Source organism: Theropithecus gelada, chromosome 2, assembly GCF_003255815.1.
Source record: "Theropithecus gelada isolate Dixy chromosome 2, Tgel_1.0, whole genome shotgun sequence".
NCBI classification, from domain to species: domain Eukaryota; kingdom Metazoa; phylum Chordata; class Mammalia; order Primates; family Cercopithecidae; genus Theropithecus; species Theropithecus gelada.
In genome coordinates, this window is record NC_037669.1 from 167961196 (window position 1) to 167986607 (window position 25412).

Below are 25412 nucleotides of genomic sequence, written 5' to 3' on the forward strand. Positions count from 1 at the left end.
AAAAAAAAAAAAAAAAAAAAAAAAAAAAAGAACTTAAACAAATTTACAAGAAAAAAATCAAGCAACTACATCAAAAAGTGGGCGAAGGATATGAACAGACACTTCTCAAAAGAAGACATTTATGTAGCCAACAGACACATGAAAAAATGCTCATCATCACTGGCCATCAGAGAAATGCTCATCATCACTGGCCATCAGAGAAATGCAAATCAAAATCACGATGAGATACCATCTCACACCAGTTAGAATGGTGATCATTAAAAAGTCAGGAAACAACAGGTGCTGGAGAGGATGTGGAGAAATAGGAACACTTTTACACTGTTGGTGGGACTATAAACTAGTTCAACCATTGTGGAAGACAGTGTGGCGATTCCTCAAGGATCTAGAACTAGAAATACCATTTGATCCAGTTATCCCATTACTGGGTATATACCCAAAGGATTATAAATCATGCTGCTATAAAGACACATGCACACTTATGTTTATTGTGGCACTATTCACAATAGCAAAGGCTTGGAACCAACCCAAATGTCCACCAATGATAGACTGGATTAAGAAAATGTGGCACATATACACCATGGAATACTGTGCAGCCATAAACAAGGATGAGTTCATGTCCTTTGACATGGGACATGGATGAAGCTGGAAACCATCATTCTGAGCAAACTATCACAAGGACAGAAAATCAAACACCGCGTGTTCTTACTCATAGGTGGGAACTGAACAATGGGAAGACTTGGACACAGGATAGGAAACATCCCACACCAGGACCTGTTGTGGGGTGGGGGGAGGGGGGAGGGATAGCATTAGGAGATATACCTAATGTAAATGGTGAGTTAATAGGTGCAGCACACCAATATGGCACATGTATACATATGAAACAAACCTGCATGTTGTGCACATGTACCCTAGAACTTAAAGTATAATAAATAAATAAATAAAATCGTTCCTCTTTGCAGACAACATGACCTTGTATTTAGAAAACAAAAGATTCCATCAAAAAACTTGTAGAGGTAACAAATTCAGTCAAGTTGCAAGATGCAAAATCAACATACAAAAATCAGCTGCATTACTTTATATATATATATATATATATATATATATATATATATATATATATATATTTTTTTTTTTTTAAGACAGTCACCAGGCTGGAGTGCAGTGGCACAATCTCAGCTCACTGCAACCTCTACCTCCTGGATTCAAGTGGTTCTACTACCTCACCCTCCCCAGTAGCTGGGATTACAGGCGCACACCACCAATTGCAGCTAATTATTTTTGTATTTTCAGTAGAGACGGGGTTTCACCATGTTGGCCAGGATGGTCTCGATGTCTTGACCCCATGATCCGTCCGCCTCGGCCTCCCAAGGTGCTAGGATTACAGGCGTGAGCCACGGCGCCCAGCCAATCAGCTGCATATTCCAAGAATGAAACAGCCAAAAAAAAAAAAAAAAAGATGGCAATGTGATTTACAACAAATTCAAAAAATAAAATACCTAGGAATACATTTAACCAGAGAGATGAAAGATCTCTGTAAGGTAAACCGTAAGACATTGATCAAAGAAATTGAAGAAGACACAAACAAATGAAAGACCATCCCATGCTCATGGATCAGAAGGTTATCATTAAAATGACCATATTTCCCAAAGCAATCTACAGATTCAATTCAATTCCTATCAAAATACCAATGTCATTTTTCACATAAATAGAAAGAAAATCCTAAAGTTCATAGGAAACATTAAAAGAGCCAAAATAGCCAAAGCAATACTGAGCAAAATGAACAAAGCTGAAGGCAGCACATTGCCTTATTTAAAAATATATAACAAGGCTGTAGTTACCAAAACAGTATGGTTACTGGTATAAAAATAGACACACAGACAGATAAAACATAATAGAGAACCCAGAAAAAAAATGCACGTATCACAGTCAACTGATTTTCTACAAAGGCACCAAGAACATACACTGGAGAAAGGACGACCTCTTCAACAAATGGTGCTAGGAAAATTGGATGCCTATATTCAGAAAAATGAAACTGGACTTCTATCTCTCCTCATCTATAAAAATCAACTCAAGATGGATTAAATACTTAAATGTAAGGCCTAAACTTATAAAACTACTATAAGAAAACATAGAGAAAACAATTCAGAATATTAGTCTAGGCCAAGATTTTGTGGCTAAGACCTCAAAAGCACAGACAACTAAAACAAAAATAGGCTAACCGGACTATACTAAACTAAAAAGCTTCTGCACAGCAAAAGACACAATTAACAGAGTGAAGTTGACAGTTGAATGGGAGAAAATATTTGCAAATCATTCATCTGACAAGGAATTAATATTCAGAATATACAAAGAACTCAAACAATTAAACAATTTTTTAAAAATTCCATTAAAAAGTGAGCAGAATGAAGCCAGGCATGGTGGCTCACACTTTTAATCCCAGCACTTTGGGAGGCAGAGGTGGGTGAATCACTTGAGGTCAGGAGTTCAAGACGACCAGCCTGGCCAACATGGTGAAACCCCGTCTCTACTAAAACTACAAAAATAAGCCAGGCGTGGTGGCACACACCTGTATTCCCAGTTACTTGGGAGGCTGATGCAGGAGAATCGCTTGAACCTGGGAGACAGGTTGTAATGAGCAGAGATTCTGCTACTGCACTCCAGCCTGGGTGACAGAGTGAGACTGTGTCTCAAAAAAAAAAAAAAAAAAAAGGCGGGAAAGAACTTGAATAGACAATTCTCAGAAGAATACATACATACAAATGGCCAACAGGTATATGAAAAAATTATCAGCATCATTATTTATCAGGGAAATACAAATCAAAACTAAAGATTACATATCATCTTATCCTAGTTAAAATGGCTATTATTAAAAAGACAAAAAGCGAGCTGGATCCTGCGCCTGGCCAGCCCCACCCGGCTTTCCCTTCGGCCCACCTGACCGCCATGCGTCTCTCCTCCTCCCCACTTCGTGGCTGGCAGCAGCCCTCCAGCTTTGGCTCCGTGGACTAGGTCTCCCAGAGCAGCTGCTCAGGGCCGACCCACACCCCCAGGCCTGCCGACGTCTCCCCGGGGAGCCTCCCTGGCCCTGGCCAGACATTCGGCACGTGGGAGACCCCTCAGGTCGTCAGCACCAAGGAGGCTAGCTCCTTAAATCTGCCTGCGCCGGAGAAGGCCGTGGCTGGGTTGAGTAAGGAGCCAAACGCCGGGCGGGGCCTCCAGCGTCCGCGCAGCCTTCACCAGGCAGCAGGTCGCGCCTTGGAGGGCGTCTTCCGGCACCACCAGTACCCGCGCCCTCTGGAGCGGAAGAGGCTGGCCAGGGAGATGCAGCTCTCAGAGTTCCAGATAAAAACCTGCTTTCAAAATCGCCAGATGAAACACAAACGGCAAATGCAGGACTCCCAGCTAAACAGCCCCTTCTCGGGGTCTCTCCACGGGCCCCCTGCTTTCCACTCACCATCTTCTGGCCTTGCCAATGGTCTGCAGCTGCTGTGACCTTGGGCACCCCTGCCTGGGCCGCAGGCTCTGATGATGCCCTCTGGCTCCTTCTGGGGTCTCTGACAAGTGGAACAAGAGGCCCTGGTTTCTTCGTGGGCTTCCTGCTGCGGGCAGCCTCTGAGGTACCACCCCCCAGACCCAGGAAGTGACGTGCATACGCTGGGACAAACCCTGTCCACGGGGCCCTGGGGCCTGTGGGCTCTGCCGGAGACGGGGAATGCATTTGAGGAAGCACCTCTGACTCCGTGCCTCCCGCACACGCGGTCTGTGCAGATCGCACCTGAAGCCTACCCGGAGGACTCAGCTGTTCTGTTTACATCGTGGTGGCACCAAAGGTTCTGGAGATTTCTGGAGAATATATTTGTTAAAGCCACCTCTTCACTGCAAAAAAAAAAAAAAAAAACACACACACACACACAAAAAGCAATAGATACTGGTGAAGTGTGGAGAAAAGGGAACTGTTATACACTGTTGGTAGGAATGTAAATTAGTACAACTATTATGGAAAATATTATAGAGATTTATCAGAAAATAAAAATACAGCTACCATATTCACCAGCAATCCCACTACTGAGGGTCTAACCAAAGGAATAGAAACCAGTGAATATATCAAAGGGATACCGGTACTGGCATGTTTATCACAGCTCTATTCTCAATGGTAAAGAAATGGGATCCATATAAATGTCCATCAATGAACAAATAGATAAAGAAAAAACGTGGTATACATACACAATGGTGCACTATTTGGCTATAAAAAAGAATGTAATCATGTATTTCAGCAACAAGGATGGAAGGGGATATCACTATTTTAAGTGAAATAACCCAGGCACAGAAAGACAAATATTGCATGTCCTTACTCATGTGTGGGAGCTAAAAATGTTAATCATAAACACAAGAAGCTAAGAATATTGAGTGGGTGAGTGGAGGATGAGAAGAGGTAGTTAACAGATGCAAATACACAGTTAGATAAAAAGCAAAAATCCTATCTTTCCACTGCAAAGTAGAGTGACTATAGTTAAGAACACATATTGTATATTTCAGTGTTTCTAGAAGAGAGGATTTGAATCATTCCCAATGCACCGAAATAGTAAATACTCAAAGTGATGGATGCCTCAAATCCTTGACTATCATTATACAGTCTATGCATGTAACAAAATATCACATGTACTCCATAAGTAAAATATTACGTATGAATAAACATAAATAAATACGCATTTGGCACAGAGTATGTTGCTGGGTATGTTTTATTTACCCTTCCTTCTATCCAATATAGTATAGGGTACATTATAACTGCATATTAATAAAGGATGTACAAATGGGTGGATGAAGAATGGACAGATGGAGAAACAAGACATTCACTAATGTTATTTGTAATCTAAAATGTCAATTACTTTTCTAGGGTAAACATTTTATGTCTTCTCAATTAGATTCCCTCATAAGCAATGTGTTTTATTAAATACAAATTACTATAAAAATTGTGTTATTGGAAAAGTTCTTGTTTCAGTCCACTTATTTTATAAATTTGAAAAAGGAGATTAAACTCATACAATTTATTAAACAAATAGAAGAATTTTTAGCTTGAAATGGAGCATGATTAATGATTGCATCAGTGTAACAGGCATAAATTGGAAGTATTTCAGGCAAACTAGAATGACTAATCAGCCTATCTAAAAATGACCCATAACTTTCAATGGCACTAAGAATTGATGTTATGCATCTCTTTTTTTTCTTCTAATTGCACCTGTCTCTTTTCATACCTTATCCTTGGATTGTATTAATGATCACATGCTATTTTTAAAAAGTACTAGAAATATTTGAGCTTCTTATGAGACTAGTCTGAAACTGGACCTCAAGTTTTTTATCTCATCCTGTTCTACTTCCTTTATCCCTTTCCCCCTGTGAGTACACCTTCAATAACAAAGAACTTTGCTGAGAATCCCATTTTGGGCTCTGCTTCTAGAGGACCTAACCTAAGACAATGGGATTTGGTGTGGATAGCAAGGTATAGCATTTTTAGAAAAAATAGGAACAAAGATAGTTTTCAGAGCCCTGTTTTGCTTGCCTGCACCTCAAATTGCAACAATACAAGTGGTGGCTTTATGATGCTGGTTTCGTTCACAACTAGCAAAGTATTAAGATAGCAAACGTCTCCTTAAAGGGAAGGGTACAAATTGAATGTGAGTTCTCTAGGAAGGGTGAGATAAGCCTGATGTTGTGGGTTGATTTGATTCTCCCAAAAACATATGTTGAAGTTCTACCTCTAGAAGAACCTGAGAATGTGGTTTTACTTGGAAATAAGGTGTTAGCAGATGTAATTAGTTAAGATGAGGTCACACTTGAGTAGGATGAATCCTAAATCCAATATGACTGGTGTCCTTATAAGAAAAAGAGAAGAGACAAACATGCAGAGAAATGAAAGACGTGAAGACACATAGGAACAAGCCCAATAAATGACAAAGGCCGAGATTGGAGTGCATATCTACAAGCCACAGAATGCCAAAGATTGCCAGCAACCACCAGAGGAGTCAGACATGGAACAGTCTTCCTCTGACCCCCTAAGAAACAACCAATCCTGCTAATACTTTGATTTTTGGCTTCCCGCCTCTAGAACCATGAGAGACTACATTTTTTGTTGTTTCAAGCCAACAAAGTTTATGGCAATTTGTTTCAGAAGCCCAAGGAAACGAATATACCTAAGTATACAATGGCAGTGAGTTAGCATGAAATAGGCTTTCCTAAATAAATCTGGCAGAACCATATCTGTACCAAGCATCCCTGGCAACTGTGGCCCTGTCTCTCCTACCTCTCACCTAAAAGGAATCCAGAGGAAAAGAAACAGTGGCCAAAATAGACCTCGTTTTCTACCACCCTGTATAGCATTTTGCCTCCCTTAGGTTCTGCATCTTTGGCTAAATAAATCACAAACTTGCAGAGGCTATGATTGTCTTTTCCATCATAACTCAACCCACCTGAAATGCTCTGACACTCTAGAAAATAATTCTAATTAATGAATAAAACATGGTAAACTGATAATTAGCTTTTGAAGGTGAAGGTGAGCTCTTTAACAGGAGGGTAATTCAGTAATGTTCTAATTGTTTTCCCCAGCATCAGACCTTACCTGACACTTCATTTTTGCTTCGGCATAACAATTCCCAGCCTCTGTTTAGAAAGATCATGTACAATTTCTTAGGACTTGGCTAGAAATTATTCATAATGCCTGGATTACACACTTTGAGAAATGTGAAGTTGTATGTTATTCAAGCTTCCATATCCAGCTGTGGCAAGGGCTTTCTGGCTTGGACTACTGAACAGAAACTTATGAACAGCCCTATTTTTTATTTCTAAGCAAAACAATATGAAAGAGACCTTTACTATTAGATAATTAGTGATTTCAAAAGTATAGATGCTAATATCAATGCTAATTGAATCAGTTTATTGATTGAATAGGCAGATGAAAAGGATAGATATTTAGCATGCAATGGATAATTCTACGTTTTAAATGCTATTCCTAAATGTTCGGGAAAATTGGGGTTATTTTGAAAGTTGATAAAATACTTTAGTATAGATCTTTTTCAAACTGATAATCTGACAGGTTACATGTATTTAGGGGAGAGTGTCAGTGGCCCTCTAAAGAATCAGAATGTATTTAGCAAATGTATATTCAGAAACAATATTTCTGAATTTTCTTCATCTAACTTCAAGAGAGAATTAAATAGGTAAGGACTTGTTTTCATATGAAAAATGTTTGATCTTTCTTCCTAAAGTCCAGTTTCTGCTATTAGCAGAAGCCAAACCTTCCTGCAGAGAAACACACACACACACACACAATGACAGAATTTGTTTCTTGATATAGTCACCCACTGCATAAACCAAATCAAATATTTCCTAGGTGTCAACTGTAAGAAATCCCACACACACTCAAGTCATTAATTTGTCACAGGTCATGTTCTGGTAAAGAAAACCTTTATTGAAAGTGTTGTTTGTAAAAAAAAATAAGTCTTCCCTTATTGAAAATGCCTATCCAAAAATAACGAAAAACATTACAAGAGGAACCCATTGGGAGAGAAGGTAGACGGATGAAGACCCTGAAGACTAGCTAGTAAAAGAGTACATGGTGGCTAAGAACCTATAAGCCATGCTGGAGGTTGCAAAGCAAACTGATTACAGGGACTGTCAAAAAGCAAAGACTGGGGCCTCCAAGTATAGATTGTAGAAAGTTGTAAAATTCTGTTTAGTCCAAAGGGGCCAGTCACAGTTCATTTAGCTAGTTCTGCAGCTAATAAATGCCTAGTGGGAATTCAGTACCAGGGCTCTCAGATGTTTTTGTTTTAACTTTTCAAGAAAAATCAGAAATTCTCATTTTATTTTATTTTTGGAAGCAAATGTTTATTTTTCCCTTAGGCATCTAATTCTTTCAGAGGCTTTAAAGTTTACTACTGTTTTCCCCACAAAGTCTTTCATTAAGTCTCCTATTAGAGTTATGTTCGGGCATTTTAAGTTGTTTTTATAATGTTACATCATGTCTAACTTTTTTTCTTCCACTTTTCCTTTTTCTTCCCCTCTTTTTAGTATTATTATTACTTCTTCTTTTTGCTAAGATATAAAGACATCAGCCTTAGAACACCAGTAGAGAAAGTTCCCGGCACTTGCTGATACATTTCTTCTTTCCTAGTAAAATGTTTTGAACACACGAACTAGATTTCTTTTAGAAATAAGGTGTGTCATCCATACATAGCTCCCCCCTGGGATGGAGAATTGGTATCAACACCAGAAACATGTTTTGAACTAACATAGAAGAAAGGGCTGGTTTTGTAAATAGATGAACCCAGTATTTGACCACATAGTAGTCAGGAAATTGGTGGAATCTATAATCTGTGGGGCTCTGGTGTCTGGAAGATTTCACAGTTGCAGATTGATGTGAGCCTGTAGTGTTAGGCAGAATATTCAATCCCACTTTCCATTTTATAATGCATACAAGGACAACAGTTGTGTTGCATCATTATTACATCAAAAGGTCTAACTTTTATTATTCACTTATGCAAGATTCACATTTATTTAAATGTGGTTATGGTAATAAATGGTAGGCATAGAGAAATGTCCCTGATATCTTTCATGCTCATCTCCTCTGAGTTGAAATATAATTAAACCTATCACTTAATGAGCCTGATAAATTATTTTGACCTGTCAGAATAGAACAAAAAAATTAGCAATGACAATTTTCAATTTGGCAGCAAATATATACTATATGGATAATATACTTTTTACAATAGTTTTCTCTGAATATTCATGTCTTTGCATTTCAATACGATACCATTTGTAGCCTTTCATTTTTGGTATATTATTCATTGTATATTCAGAGAGTGTTAAGGAAAACCTTAGTTGGTGCACATACTCTTCATCTCCTGTTGTCCTTGAACATGAATGAGAACTTACTGCAACACATTTTCTTTTCCATGTGTTGGTGTTAACATGTTTTTATGGGCTTATAGAATTTTAAATGTTGATAAATGATTTTTCCGAAGGTTCAAGTTCGGATCATCTCTATCCACCAGGCTTAATAAGTCTAGCAGTGTCTTTAGTAGGTGATAGAAAATAAATTATAGAAATTCTCATTTTAAAAACACTTTTTTCAAAGACGTTTGGGAACTAATTAAAAATTTTTTAAAAATTCAGTCCTATGGAAACATGGACAACCATCTTGCAACCTCTTGTCTTCAATAAAATTTTATTTTAGCAAAGGCCAACCGCAAGGATTCAAAGTTATGGGTAATGTTATTTTTCTGCCTTATATTTAACTGAAATGCTCTAAGTGGTCAGTTTAAGTATGAAAACGTTTACCTTGTTTAACAAGGGAGAAGGAAGGGATAATGGAACAAGCATCATTCAGAACTGAATGAAAATAAAATGTTTTACTTTTTTTTCTTTAATCAACACATTACTTTTGATAAATAGTCATGGGACATGTGTTCTGTGAGTCACTACAATTCTTACTTGGCACTTGGAACAGTTGTGTTATGTAGGTTAACGATAACTCTCAGAACAGGAGTATATTACAAACAAGTGGAGTAGAACATATAGAATACATAATTCGCTATAATATTACTCTTCCTTAGAGCCTTCAAACTTAAACCAAGATGAAAAAAATGTTTACCAAATTGAATACATTGTCTATGGATTATCTACAGAAGAGAGGAAAACAAGCAATCATTTTGATTCCACAAACCAAGTGAAGAATAAGGACAGAAACAGATCAATATCCTGACACCACTGGAAATGTTACATACCTGGACGATTTTGATATTGTCAAAGAGAGCGGATAAGAGAATGGCTAAGGATGTTCCTAGAGCTGCTGAAGGAACCAGAGAGCTTTCATCACATAAAAATATCACTAGTGTCTTTGTTTTACTAAAACTGAAAAGTTCATCTTAAAGAATTCCTGAAAAAAATAAATATTAATTTGTTCACAGCTGCAAGTTTAACTTAGCACAGGACCACAAACAAGATGAGCTGTGCTATATTTTACATTTCTGAGTCAATAATATTGAAAGCAGCTTCATCTTATAGTGGGGGAAATTATTGGCATATGGGGGACTTTATCACATATCATGTAGGGTGAGAAATTGATGTTTGGGGAGATTTTATCACATAACTTAAAATAGAAGACTGGCATAAAACAAACTATGTGAATTGCCTTAATTATTATTATTATTACTTTTTTCAAGAAAAAAATAGTACTTTACTGGCATACAAAGGGTAGTTCTTTGGGTTTTTAATGGAAACAAACAATAACATATAGAATCATCATTCAACTATCATAATATACAACACAATAAAATCCTATCTCAAGTTTCCAAGCCTACCTGGGGATATATAGAACCTCTGATGAAAGGTTTATTCAGTAAGATTTGACAAGATGTAAAAAGCAAATTTATTTACTGAACACATGGGCCATTAAGGTGGCATAAATTAGCATTGTGAGCGTTTTGGCTTCTGGTACTCAAGTCAGACTTCCAGATGTACTGATAAAGATGGAACAGGCAAGTTTGATGCCAAGGTGGCATCACTGTGGCTGACCAACGATTCGGAATCTCACATCGGTGTGACTAGTGATTATAATTAAGTCAATGCTTTGTTCCCTGGCTTTGTTAGTTCTTGTAAAATCAAATTCACCATGTCAACTCTACCTCCCTCCAGTGCTTGTGGTAATGCTGTTTCAAATGAAGTATTCTTGTTAGCAGGTAAAACCTTATATGATCCTTTGCCAAGAGATTGATATTAGATAAAAACCTGGTTATATTTTTTAAGCCATAAGAATATAAGAGGAGAAGAATCATATGAATATTTTTCCTTTAAGTAATTTTTTGCAGGGTCACAAACATGTAGAACAAACCATAATCTATTTTTAATTTCAAAATAGTGCTTCTGTTTGCAAACATTAATGCCAAGTTTTCAAGAAGCTTGGTTGTCAAAAGAATACTGCCTTCAGTTTATAGTCACTAAATGCATGTGGATTAAGATATTTTTAGATCTCGAAACTAAAGTTCAAATTGGCTCATGTTAGTAAATAGACATACTTATCACTCAATTTATTTGATAGTGTCTGTTTGTAGTTTTATTGTGAAGAACAGCCATTTTAAAGTAGCCAAACATCCAGTTTTTGTGAAAGCTGAATATTTCATCATACATTGGATAACATTAAATTTTCCCCAAATGACCACTCTTCGGAGTCAATTTAAAATTTGTTGTAAAATTTCAGTGAATTAAACATTATTAGAAGAAATTATTGACTAAAGTTAGGAGACCTTAGTTGAAACTGATATAAGATTTTGGCTGATAAAATAAATTGAAAGAAACTATGACTAAAAATATTCCCCAAAGAAACAATGTTCTTTGCATATAGCTCCATGTGCAGATTAAAAAATATATTTTTAAAAATACTCCAACCTTTTTTCAGGACAAAACAGAAAGCGAACATAGCTACAAGTGATACAGCTTTGGCATTAGGTCAGTTCCATCTTAAATATGTAGTAATATAAACCCTGTAACTATAAGTCACATTTTAAAACAATTTTATGAAATTTATAGAAATATGGCTTAGATTTTGGAGCTATTTTGAGTAGCAAATGACTTGCTTTTACTAAATTCAGCTTTTTTAAAAGCACATTTCTGTAATCAGTCATTATCCCTATTTTTATCAGAGAGAATCAAAATGTCAAGTGAATTGGCCCAGTTTCCTTGTAGATGATTGGTAGTGAAGCCAACAACTGTGCTCACTGTTCTGTGATGCTCAATCTTGTGCCCAGATCCCTTGGCCACAAGACTTTTTCACCAATATCCAGTACTTCCACACATTTTTCTATAATCCGTTTAAAAACCAGATGCCATCAAATGGAATTTTTCTTGACTATTTGATAAAAGTTAAACTTTCCAGGATCTCACGAACTTAATTTCTTTTTCATCTCTACTAATGTTAGCATAACATCACAAGAGACATAAAGCATCTCACGAAGGGTCTTTATCCAATATTAGTTGCCCCTAGCCCTAGGGTCCTATACTGAAATTATATAATATGTGTTAAGTTGGGTTGACAAACGTCCAATAAAACCCACATTTTGGTTTTTTGGTTAACAAAATGTAACACACTTCACTATAGCTTCAAAACTCTCTAACATCAATGTTTCTCAATAGATTTATGTTGGACAGTCTGATTACTGAGAGACTTTAAAAATATTTGTTATACTGGCAAAAACACAATCTGGGTCTCCAATTAAGGTGCTCTCTGCTAATTTTCCGTAGTCTTGTTTTACCACGTCCTGCACACTACCTGGATTTGAGGAAGATTGTATAAGGGTTCAAATTCTATACTCAAAGTCAGTAGCTGATGTGAAATGATACAATTGTATTACCCAACTCAAACTGTTAGCATAATAGTCCTGCTAGAGTGCGTAATACCTTAACATTATATCTACTTCCCAGCCCCTCCAATGCACTAAAATGATTAAGATTCCCAAGTGTGAAATTGGAGTTCCTTTTCTTAAAGTAAAACCAACCTAATCATTGAAAATAAAATGATTTTACCATGACTTTGTATAAGAATGACAGGTACTAAGACTCATAGTTTTACAATTCTGTATATGTGTGTGTGTGTATATAAGCATTAACCTTAGAACTTGTCACTATACTATTACTTATTTTTAATGATACTTCTTTGCTCACAAATCATTTTAGCCCTACTCTTTAAAAATTGCCTTTAGAGATGACCTGCCAGTCTGAAAATAACATGACCCCATTCTCTGCTGTCTTAGTTAACTTAACCAAACTCTAAGATACTCTACCTGATCATACATATTAATAATCAGATTTTACTTCATTTGACAAATACATTTTAGCAGTTTCTACAGTCAATTTAGCCACCTAGGAAGGATGAGTTTCCATCACCAAGAAGAGGAAAGAGAAGACCCTCAAATTGAAGGTAATGTTCAGTCCCTTGCCATCTGAACATTGATGATCCAACCATAGAATTCTTTAAACTCTGTGACGATTCATGACCCACATGAACTTCTAATAAAATAACACATATGATATTTTTCCAGAGTAGAACTTGCCTTTTGTCACCATTCACATTCTGGTAAGCTCTAAGTCCATTCCTGGCAGTAACAACCTTTAGGCCACATGAGCATGACATGTCAACATATCCATCCTTCACTGGACACCCTGATACCACTCTCAAAAGCACTATGTAGACAATGGAGACCTACCACAGAAATGATCCATTTCACCTCTTGATAGTAGCCTCTCTAGTTACTGAAGCAGATCGTACAAAAACACAAGAGATGTTCCAGAGATAAATCTCCCCATGTAGAAAAGAAAAAAATCAGCAAAAGTCAAGTAAAATTTTCATTGTTAGGACTCAGTTTAAATAATTCCTGTAACAATGATAAGAGTGCATAACTGATATACTTGTCTGTGGAAGAAATGGTCTTAATAAGGTGACCGTTAGTTAAAATACATGCAAACTCAGGACAGAGTTAGTCTAAGACTGCTTAGACTAAGCAGTCAGGACCTCTTCCTATTGAGAGGAAGTGCAACAAAAGAAATAAGGATGATGCATTTAAATTGTTGTTCCTTTCCACACCCCCACTGCCAGCTGGCTATTGACTTTTTCAGGGTTGGTTTTGTTCAGAATTTATCACATTCTTGACTGGGAAAATAGAAGTAGCATATCTTACATGATGTTAGCATAAGTGCAGTCATAATAAGTGAGTACTAAGTGAATTAGCAACTACTCCAGTATTAGTTGGTGAAATGTACATTCTGGTTGAGCATATGAATGACCTACAATGTGGTTTACACTCAGGATGGAAAGGAATACGGAATATTTTTCTGGACACATGCAAGTTTGTGAGTAGCTGTATTGGTCACTCAAATAAATAATTTTAATTCCTGAGAGGATAAAAGCAGTGCCCCTCTAGTGCTGATATATTAAACCAGCTTAGCTGTTAATCGCCATCATCTATTTTACTGATGAAGAAATTAAGGACAAGGCATTAGTTGACTGTTGGTCAGGGACAAAGTCTACAATAGACCCTGGCTACTCTAAGGCTCCTCATTGCTTTCCCCACCACTTCATGCTGCTTTTGGGTGCACAAAGTTATTAATACAATGTTATCCATGCTTACGTATAGAAAGGTAATTTTCCACATCAATTCAGATCTAAAGAAAGAGGCCTATATACCACTTCAGTTATCTTTTAGCTTTGTGATCTGATTTCTTCTGAACAATTGAAACATTACACTGGTACAAAGACAAAGATATTAATTTAAAATTTAATTGTAATAAGTAATATTTAATGCTCATGTCTACTATGTGTTGGTTTGTGTCTTAGAAACTCAAATAGGTACAGCCACTTTGATTCTATTTTGAAACTTCTGCTGTCTTTTAATTTTTAGTCTTTTATTATTTCTTGCTCTTTTAATTTTCAAATACATATAAATATTCCTTTGCTAACTAGCTTCTTGGCAACAAAATATGTAGCACCTTTAGAAAAACCAAATTTCATCTCTGATGATAATGGCAGTGAATTACTGCAATAGATCAGGAGAAGTCCAATAGTATCTAAAGACAGAAATCCTTTCAAATGAGGCAGGGGTGATATAAATTGCCAAAAGCCAAGTATGTTTTCTTGTGTGAATAAAACAAGTACTCTTCAAAGTTTAGGTCCAGTGAGAGGAGCAATTTATCATGTGTAATTGCCTGTTTTCTCATAAGAGAAATACAGTACCTCCCCAATGACTGTTTCCCATTTCTCTGGATGATCTGGTAGAGGTGCAACAATGCTTTTTCCAGAGGCATTTGGCTTCTGCAATGCATTTATATTTGTTTCAAATGAATCAGAGCTGCTTTCTCTATCACTTTCCTTGCCATGGTGTGATGCATGGGAAGGGATGTATAACCATAAAGTCAGACCACCCTCAGGGATTTTCACAGCACACTGCTGACCGATCTAAATTGTGGATCTTTATTCATGAAAAAAGTTCCCTAAGGGAAAAGATACAGCTTTATGGCAGCCTGAACTATAATGGATGTTAATCTGGTATTGATAAATATACGGAGTGCGGGGGAAACAACTCACAGAGAATCCACTATAAGTTCTGTGGTTAGGCTTCATCCTTTATTAGGTAGTGAATAAAAGACAACTGATGCTTACAACTCCAATTTAAAAGACCATTTAAACAAAAATGGTTCTGTAGCGAAGTGAGGCAGAAGGGATCCAGGTATTTCTGAGTTTTCTCATATGGCTGATGGAGAAAATATGGCTGATTTGTTTGTTCCCAGCAAATCATTAAAGACAGTAATGCCTTGTGACCCAGGACCCTGTATATCCCACAGGCCCTGATTTCTGGTGGACTGGCTCATTCACTTTGGTGAAAATGGGGAAGAACAGCAAAAGCACATTTCAGGGAGATTGCATTAATTAACACTAAGTTCTCTAACAGAAAGTGAGGCTGTATCAGTTGTAAAGGTTGTTGGATAGGGATTCAGGATGACTATGGAAAATCAAAATATTTGACATAGCAGAAAAGCGAAACTAAAGTTCAAAATGGTTAGAAGCTGGTCACATGGGATACACGCAGAGCCCCAAACAGCAAACTTATGGGCAACTATCCACCTGGCTGAACTAATAGGGTCTCTGTAGGTGAAAAAGGAAACACTTGCTAAAACCAGAGAATTGAGATGCTGATAAATGCAAAATCACCAGATACTTTCAAAAGCAAATGTTAATGCTAATCAATATATTTAACCAGAGAAGCATGGTTTGAAATTCTTTCTACCAGAATACTGATGGAACACATTATCTTCCTTCCTTCCTTCCTTCCTTCCTTCCTTCCTTCCTTCCTTCCTTCCTTCCTTCCTTCCTTCATTCCTCCCTCCATCCCTCCCTCCATTCCCCCCTTCCTTCCTTCCTCCCTTCCTTCCTTTCTTTTTTTTTGTTTTTGTTTTTGTTTTGGTTGGTTGTTTAACAAAAGATATATAAAGCCAACTGCTTTAAAGATTAATTTATATGACAAATTTCTATAGCTAGATGGTGGAGAAGAACTCCAAAAACCATGTATAATGTTGAGCACCAAGCACGCTATGGGTGTTTCTTAAATACAAAATGATAAATGCTAAATACCTATCTCTCAAATGGTTTTCTCTTGATTCTTTATACCTCTCCAAGGGTTACAACACTTTAAGAGCAGTTTCAGGAAGGCCACACCCAATCCTTCCCTATATTTTTAAATAGTCTTTACAAAACCTTTTCAAAAATAGTTTTTTCTCTAAACCTAAATCATGTATGTTTTGTCATAATTCTAAGTTTGAATGTCATTTTTCTTATTAATGCAACAGACTGGCTGCATCAAACCCCACCATATTGATAGGTATATGTTAGCTTTCTATGGGAAAAAGCAAATAGCCTTTATCACAAATTAAAGGCACAGCTATTTTTATGCCATTTGTTACCAATTTAATGATAACATGTAACACTGGGTGGTTATATAATTATGTCATATAGATTTTTTCTTTTTATAAGTTATTCTCTTACTCTTTCTAACATATATACAATATACATATATTTATATATACCCCTGATAAATCTTGTTTTAAAGGTAAAACATCAACTTCTTTCAGCCTGATGGTGAATATCAAAGGCTGTTAGTATTTCACAACTCCACTGGAGAAATAATTGTCGAGTGGAACTTACCAGTATTTTTTAACACTATGTCATTGGTGTGCAATTAACTCAGATTCATATTTCCTGTTGTTAATAACATTAAATATATATTAATTGTTTATATCATGTCAGCAGGAAATCTAAAAAACAAGAAAAACCCATAAAAATAGCTAATGCTTAATTCTACCATCATACTTAAAGAAGAAACCTTTGCCTAAGAAACAACCCTACTGGTATGATATAAAGGGGATACTGCAGAGATGTAATATTCTCTGTTTTTATTGGATATGTACTAAATTAAAGATCTTTACTTTGCATTATCATTCTAGGTTATGATCCTTCATCCTTGAAACAGAAGAGTTGTACTGATTTCTTTCTTAACACCCGTGATGCATGGGTTTATCTATTTTCAGACAGAGGTTCATTATAAACACTTCCCTGTTTCCAGCAATATATCTTCAGGGTGGGAAGTTAGTACTTTGTAAGAAATCACCTTTATTAATACCTTCCCCATCTCTAAGCTTAGCTCTGCTATATCTTCAAGCCATACAGGAGGGGAGAATGCTGACCAGGGAGACCTCCATGACACCATCTGGTGTATGTTTATTTTTTGACTGCTTAGTGATATGAAATAGTTGTTCATTCTACCTTTGCAATTCTTTAAAACCTAGTGGCATAGATTGAGACACAGCACTATTGTTTTACAAGACATCTACTGTATCTACTTTTGTTGGGATAAATACCCAGTAATTGCTGTCAGAGCAAGAGGACCAGCACGGGTAGTACTATTCACAGTGTTGCTTTTGTTTTTGTTTTTTTCCTTTTTTGTATGATTTAATCTACAGAGTAAATTATTGTATATACATTGGAACCAGTTAATGCCCTTAGACAATGTATAGTTGTTTCATAAAGCAGGAAAGACAATGCAGAGGGAAATATGTGCCCAAAAGCACAGTCACAGAGGCTTCAGAAGTTCTAGATACCACTACAAATCAATGCTGGAGATCACTTCTAAAACAATCAACGTTCAAGAGGAATGCTTTAATTTGGAGAAAATACCACTCCCTCCCTCCCACCCCCATACCTCCCCCCCTTTTTTATAACCTTTTCAATTCACTATCAAAAGTCCTGGCTCTTCAGATATACTTTAAACTATAAATAAACACTGCATAGTTCTCTTTGTTTGTTTTGTTTTTTGTTTTTTGAAAAATTATTGCAGTACAATTACTCCTATTTGGAATTTAGTAAGGAGCAAACAGCACAGGAGTGTGGGCGGTCCGAATGGGTCCAGGAGCTGGCCGCAGGAGTGCTGGAGGAAGCGCAGAAGTCTGGAACAGTGTTGCTGCTGGAGCAGTTCGAAGACTGAAGGGGGAACTCACAGCCACTGCTGCTGCAGCTGCTGCAGCTGCTAGAGGATTTGGTAGAATTCGTGGCGCCAATGGCTTTGAAGGTTCTTTTGAAAATACTAATTTTACCTGCAAGGGAGAAAAAGTATTGTAAAAGAACAACAGCTTTGGAATCCGTACTTAAAACCCAAAATGGTAGGGAGCTTTTAAAATATAGCAGTAAACAACTATAAAGAAAAAAGCTTCACACTTGTGAACTGACAACAAAGAAAATGGGAGGTATAGAACATTTTCCTTTTGGAAGAGTTGGAAGATACTTGAAAATGGCCAACCAGGAATGCTTGAAAAGTCCTCCAGAAAAGTACTCAGCAACCTTATTTTATTTTATGTTTGTTGAAAATTATGCTTTCAGAGGAAAGGATTCATCATGAGAAAATATAGAATATTTGTATCACCCTTTACACATACATTAACTATTAAAGAGCATACAATTCTAAAGAGATTTTTAATGCTGTCAAATGCCATTGGACTATCCAAGTGTGTAACCTGGGTTACACAGAGAATGTTGTTTCCAATTGTATGAAGCACTATTCAAAAGAAATAAAAACAATAAAATTCCACTTTCAATAGAGAAATTTTAAAAGCAACCAAAAATTCCTTTTCTCTGCTAAATTTTGACACGTTCCACTTTTTCTTTGTGCAAATGGTAACCACATTTTCTCAATCCTTCTCTACAAAGCCAGTTCATTCTCTGGCTAGTAACATCACAAAATACCTGTTCTCACTGAGAGAATGTTCCCATTTGTGGAGTCAGTAACATAGTGATAGTGAAGAAGAAGGGTTTAAATACTAATAGCAACACAATTCTGACTACTCTGTTTATTTAAGAACCATTCACTTGATTGTCAAAAGCTGCATCTATGCTGGACAGAGATAGCATTCAGGGTTATGACTAGTGGTGCTGAGGCACTGTGCAGAATTCTTCGCCTCCCAATCCAGCTAAAATTGTGTCTTTACAGAAAAGTAAAGTAACTTCACTTTTTTAAACTTTTATTTTAAGTTCAAGGGCACATATACAGATTTGTTATATAGGTAAACTTGTGTCATGGTTTGTTGTACAGATTATTTCATCCCTCCAAATTGAGAAGGAACTTCTCCCTAACTCATTCTATGAGGCCAGCATCATCCTGATACCAAAATCTGGCAGAGACACAACAAAAAAGAAAACTTCAGGCCAATATCCTTGATAAACATCGATGCAAAACTCAACAAAATACTGGCAAACCAAATCTAGCAGCACATCAAAAAGCTTATCCACCACGATCAATTAGGCTTCTTCTCTGGGATGAGAGGTTGGTTCAACATATGCAAATCAATAAATGTGATTCATCACGTAAACAGAACTAAAGACAAAAACACATGATTATCTTAATGGATGCAGAAAAGGCTTTCAATACAATTCAACACCGCTTCATGATAAAACTCTCAATAAACTAGGTACTGAAGAAACATATCTCAAAATAATAAGAGCCATGTATGACAAACCCACAGCCAACATCATACCATATGGGCAAAAGCTGGAAGCATTACCCTTGAAAATCGGCACAATACAAGGTATCCTCTCTCACCACTCCTATTCAACACAGTATTGCAAGCCCTGGCCAGGACAGTCGGGCAAGAGAAGAACATAAACAGCATCCAGATAGGAAGAGAGGAAGTCAAACTATCCCTGTTTGCAGACAAAATGATCCTATATCTAGAAAAATCTATAGTCTTGGCCCAAAAGATCCTTAAGCTCATAAACAACTTCAGTAAAGTTTTAGGATACAAAATTAAATAACTTCATTTGAAGTTATTTGTTCATTTGAACAAAATGGGCAATGCTACTAAACTAACAGGACAGCTTGTACTGGGGTCTCATAATAGATAATCGCAGTTTTCCTTTAGTTATGTTTTCATGTGTCAGCAGCACATAATAGCATCAAATAGTAATAAGATCTATTTTGAATAAATGTTTCAAAATGCACAATTTAACTTAAATTATACATCAGTTGTTTTTAACTTTTCATTGAGCTCTGAGTCTCTCCGATGAAAGCTACGGTCACTTCAATCAGAAACAAACTAACAAAACAAAATAATATACATGTTCATCAATATTCATCTACAACGTCAAGATGTTTCACACAGGTTTCCTCTAAAGTCCTACCAAAATATCCAGGTCAGGACATTATAATAGTATACTTACTAATATAAAAAGCTTATTTGCAGTCATGGGAGAGGAAATACCTACAAAGTATTTCCTGGGTTTTTATGCAATGTCCTTGAATGAATAATTAAATAAAATAAGCTACACTTTGAGACTGTTATTCAAAATCCAAAATTGTTGAGGATACCAACAATACCAATACTTTGTCTCTTAAACATATTAAAAAAGATATACATGAATTTGTTTCTTCCTGACCTTCTTTCCAAAAGTACTAACTTATATCAAGACCAGATTTCATGGGATTACTTACTTGACTCAAAAGGGTTTGGTTTTTCTCTTTTCCCTATGATCTATGACAAACCTGAGCTCAACTCAAAAAGGTAAAAGGTACTGGGCTGTGGTTAAAGGTGGCAAAGTGCCAGAACAAATCAAGAAACCAATAATTCCATTCGGGAATAAAGGCTGGACTCTTGCCAAATGACACTCACCCCCAGTGGATGTGCTGTCTTCTGTAGTTTGTTGTAAGGACTGTATTTAGGTTTCGGGGGCTTCCCAGCAGCTCTGTCTTTGTGCCTTCTACTGCTAATGTGCTATTAAAAGTAATTTAAAATGACAGCTTTAAAAAAGTCATCTCCAAAAACCTGTCACAAATATTGCTTTAACCTGAGGAAAGATATTCATTATTTCATGCAAGTTTCAGAGAGACAACAATAAAAGATCATGCACTTTTGTCCTGAGATTCTGATGCCTTGAGGATATATATATTTTATGCTATCCATATAATATATATATATATATATATAGTTTTTTTGAGACAGAATCTCGCTGTGCCATCCAGGCTGGAGTGCAGTTGCACGATCTCAGCTCACTGCAACTTCTGCCTCCCGGGTTCAAGCAATTCTCTGCCTCAGCCTCCCAAGTAGCTGAGATTACAGGTGCCCACCACCATGCATGGCTAATTCTTTGCATTTTTAGTAGAGATGGGGTTTCACCATCTTGGCAAGGCTGGTCTTGAACTCTTAACCTCTTGATCCACCTGCCTCAGCCTCCCAAAGTGCTGGGAGTACAGGCGTGAATGACTGTCCCCGGCCTATTTTAGTATATTTTTAAACAAATAGTAGTGTCTTTTTTTTTATTTCCTAGCTTTTCTTCTTATCACTGCACACATCTCTTTTTCTGTCTTCTTTTTTTTTTTTTTTTGAAAAGCATTTACAAAGGAAAGGAATGTCTAAAGGAATTTTACATGCAAATAAACAAAGATGCCCAGGAACGAATGAATTTATTTCCATACTAATGTTTATCCTCACATTTGTACAGTCAAATGTCAAACCCTTAAATTCTAAAGATAAATAACTAAGGTGCATAAAATCAGTAAAATATTGTACATATGTATAAAAAAAAACACAACATGAGGGCTGGACCTTCAGTTGGCAATGTATAAATGATCGCTTTGGGAGGCTATTCATAGTAAAAATGAATACAACATGATTAGTCATCCCTTTTGCAGGTGGCTGCAAGATCTAAACATACAGTACACCACCATATAATAAAACACATAAAATAAAAGAATAGCTCAGTATAAAATTAGTTGCAGCATGTAAATATCTAAACAAATAAAAATGGAGTACTGCAAATTGACCTTTAAAGAAAATCAACACTTTTGAGTGGAAAATCTGGTAGAGAAAAGATCTGATATCCCTTCTCCACCCACTCTTCATATACAAGAATAGTAAAAACTCACTGCCAACAATTTCTGAAAGGCTCTAGAATCTATTACATTTTAGTATTTCCTCAAGCAACTAAAATAAGCATAAATAAATCAGAACAGTGAAGGTAAGATAAGTGGGTTAACAGATGGGCAGATGGAGGGATGGATGAATAGATGGGTGGATGGGACAGAAAGACAGAAATAAAAATGAAGGAAGCACACACATCCTGTTTATAAGGCTGTCCCTTGTTGGTTTTCACTCCTAGAATACTTGCTGCTTACCTGTTTAAGTTGTGTTTCCGAGTTGACGTGCACATCACAGATTTCACAGTGAAATGTTTTATTTTGGAGGCCTGTATTTCCTTTATTAACAGGTCCTTTGCCTTTCACTCCTGCCCTAGGAAAGGCTTTGATAGTGCCACTTCCATTCCGGGCTTCCAGCATGGTTTTGTGCTTAGTACCTGTCAGGAATATTGAAAGGAAGGAAGGAAAGGAGGGAGGAAAGAAGGGTGGGAGGAAAAAAAATCTTAGCTAGTATATACTTTTAAGAAACAGTACAATAACAAAATTTGATGCCTCATTTTAGTGCAGCTTTTCCTGGCATTATGGGCAGAAGTATATACATGATACAGCAGACTGTAACAATGTGCCTTCATCACTTTACATAATGTTATTAAATTATTCATTTTTTCTAATGCTCCACATTACAAACAAGTGCCATTAGTATAGTAACGAAACTTTAGAGTCCTGAGGGGAAATTAAATGGGTGTGATGTCATTTCATTTCCTCCTGATACTAACAAGACATAAATGATACCTGACGAGGAAGAGTCATTTAGTTGCTAAAGGTATAGCTGGAGGTGATGTGTAACAAGCGTAATCAGTTTAAATATGGTGTGTTTATAGAAGTGGCACTAATTAAATACCCACTTTCTAAACAGAATACAAACAAGCTTTCTTGGCTATGTATTTTAGGTTCAGAGAGAGAGAGTAATAGTATAAAGATCTTAATGACTCTGAAAAACAAATCCATTTTAGAATAGTAAAGCCCACACTGGTGGGCTATATAAACAAATGACCAAGAAGATGAGGGATGAACTCGTAACCCAAGCATATACACGATGGATAACTGCTTCTTTTTAATAAACAAATAACATCTTCAGGGCTTCACACATCATTCATGTAGCTCTAATTGTCAACCGTTAACAACATTTGTGTTTTGTTTTCTTGAGATCACTGTAGTTACATACTGTTCATAATGGCGGTTTTCTCTCAGAATTTTGCTCAAAATTTCTTTTTTCTTAGAGTTGATAAGTATTCTTCATTTTTTTTCTCACTTGGTCATGTGTTTTTTCTGTGACATTTTCTTTTATAATCGTTTGTGTTCTTTCTGCCATTCTGATTTTAGAAATATTTGGTAGTAGTTTCCCCTGACTACTTGTATGTATTAGACTGTACATTCTGCAACCATTAAGAAATGATTCTCAACTTCTGAGTTACAGACCAGCTTCCAAGACACTAAGTATTAATGAGGAAAACATGTTGTGAAGGACACTCGAGGTCACTGCAGATGACATTATATTAAGTAAGGGACAATAAATAAATTAAACAGGTTTCTAGCCACATGTTTCCCTCTTCAAAATGATTACTTTTTACTGAGTCCAATACAAAAAGTAGTCATTCTTACAACCTAGATGGCCTATTTTAAATATCCATATTATTATCCATTCTTATTAAAATGTCCATATTTCAACACATTAGAGAAAGGAAAAAGTCAATCTCTCGCAGGAAGATTGGAGGAATTGAAACGTGGAGCCAGAGAACTGCTCCCATGTAATGACTGTGATGCTTCACGGGAGCTTATTTTCGGTCACCTCCTTTGCAGTATAGTGAGCACAAATGCTTTCCACTGCAGCTGCAAATGACATAAGTGGGAGCTGAAGATGACATAAGTGGGAGGAGGGCAAAGAGAAAAAGAAGTCCTAGGGAGCAAGAAACAAAATACGTAGATGATTATGAAAACTTCTTTATCCGAACAGACGATTTTATACCTTTTTTTTTTTTTTTCTATGCAGCTTCTTCAGTGACACTGAGAAACATTAGCAGGGCTAGTTTAGTTTAGGAATGCCTAAGAAGTTAGTAGGAGATTGACTGTCATCCTGATTTTCTTGAGGCATTCCAGATTCACTTTTGGTTAATATCGTCTGTGATTGGTAGCTGGTGTTTCATAGGTGGTAAGCTGAATGGGTCCAAATACTATTTTAACTTATTCAATAATATTTAAGTCATTTATGTTGATTGGGAAGGAGAAAAGCCAGGCATAGGTGACTTGTCTCAGCATTGAGTATTAAGTGTTCAGGAGATAATGGAAAATTTAAGAGATTTGGCCCCAATAGTATGGCTCAGCAATAGCAGGCAAAGGTTCAGAAAATATGGTGCTTCTCAGAATATCTTTGGCAAGCTAAGACCCATCTATGTCATGTTTCTAGAGGAAGAATAGAAATGGGACATATGTGAACATTTTAGAAACACCCATCTTTTCAGAGTCATTGGGTTGTTAGAATTATTATTTAAGCATAGTCTCTTCATAGAAGCTAGAAAAGATAGGACAATTAAATATACCCATATGTTATAAACATACACTTACACACACATGCACATGCACACACACACAGGTATACATATGATTATGGCAACATTGGGGAAGGGAACTTCAGCTAGTAGCTTTGACTCTAGGGTTACTACTCACTATTAAATGGAGTAGAACTGTTATACAGTGTAACCTTATACATTTAGTAACATATTGTCAGTCATAATTGAATAACTATTAGATAGTTTTATAAGATCTTAAAGCTTCAGTAGGCAGTAAGGGTAGCAAAATACAGCTAAAATTTAGTAAAATATATTCTTAATTATAAAGCATTTACATTTATGAGATAAAATGTGCAATAATATAAACATAATTAATATTAGAAGAACCCCTTTGTATTAAATCTGTAATACGTTTCAGATACTGTGCTAAATTTTTTACCTACTCACAGCTATCCTATGAGTTAGGTGCTATTATTATCCCCATTTAGGAGATAATAAACTGAGACTCAGAAAGACTTAAGTTACTAGCTTGTGGTCACAAAGAAGCATTACTGGATGTCCTTGGCAGGAAGAAAGTAAATTTCTAGCTAAGTTCCTGTTCTCACTCATAGGTGGGAACTGAACAATGAGATCACTTGGACTCGGGAAGGTGAACATCACACACCGGGGCCTATCATGGGGAGGGGGGAGCGGGGAGGGATTGCATTGGGAGTTATACCTGATGTAAATGACGAGTTGATGGGTGCTGACGAGTTGATGGGTACAGCACACCAACATGGCACAAGTATACATATGTAACAAACCTGCACGTTATGCACATGTACCCTAGAACTTAAAGTATAATAATAAT

General features: G+C 36.5%; 1 protein-coding gene and 1 pseudogene across 2 annotated transcripts in view; one reads left to right on the forward strand and one right to left on the reverse strand.

Annotated features, from left to right (window-relative positions):
* The first annotated feature begins 2943 nt into the window (after positions 1–2943).
* LOC112619408 lies at positions 2944–10615 on the forward strand (annotated as a pseudogene).
* Positions 10616–17733: 7118 nt separating this feature from the next.
* ZNF385D (zinc finger protein 385D) overlaps positions 17734–25412 on the reverse strand; it is a 986291-nt gene continuing 978612 nt past the window's right edge. For both annotated transcript variants that reach the window (XM_025377737.1, XM_025377738.1), the window contains 3 exons: positions 22254–22432; positions 20752–20853; positions 17734–18186 (listed from right to left, as the gene is read on the reverse strand). In XM_025377737.1, coding sequence (XP_025233522.1) covers positions 17953–18186; positions 20752–20853; positions 22254–22432 — 515 coding nt within the window. In that variant the 3' untranslated portion in view covers positions 17734–17952. The remainder of the gene's footprint in view (positions 18187–20751; positions 20854–22253; positions 22433–25412) is intronic.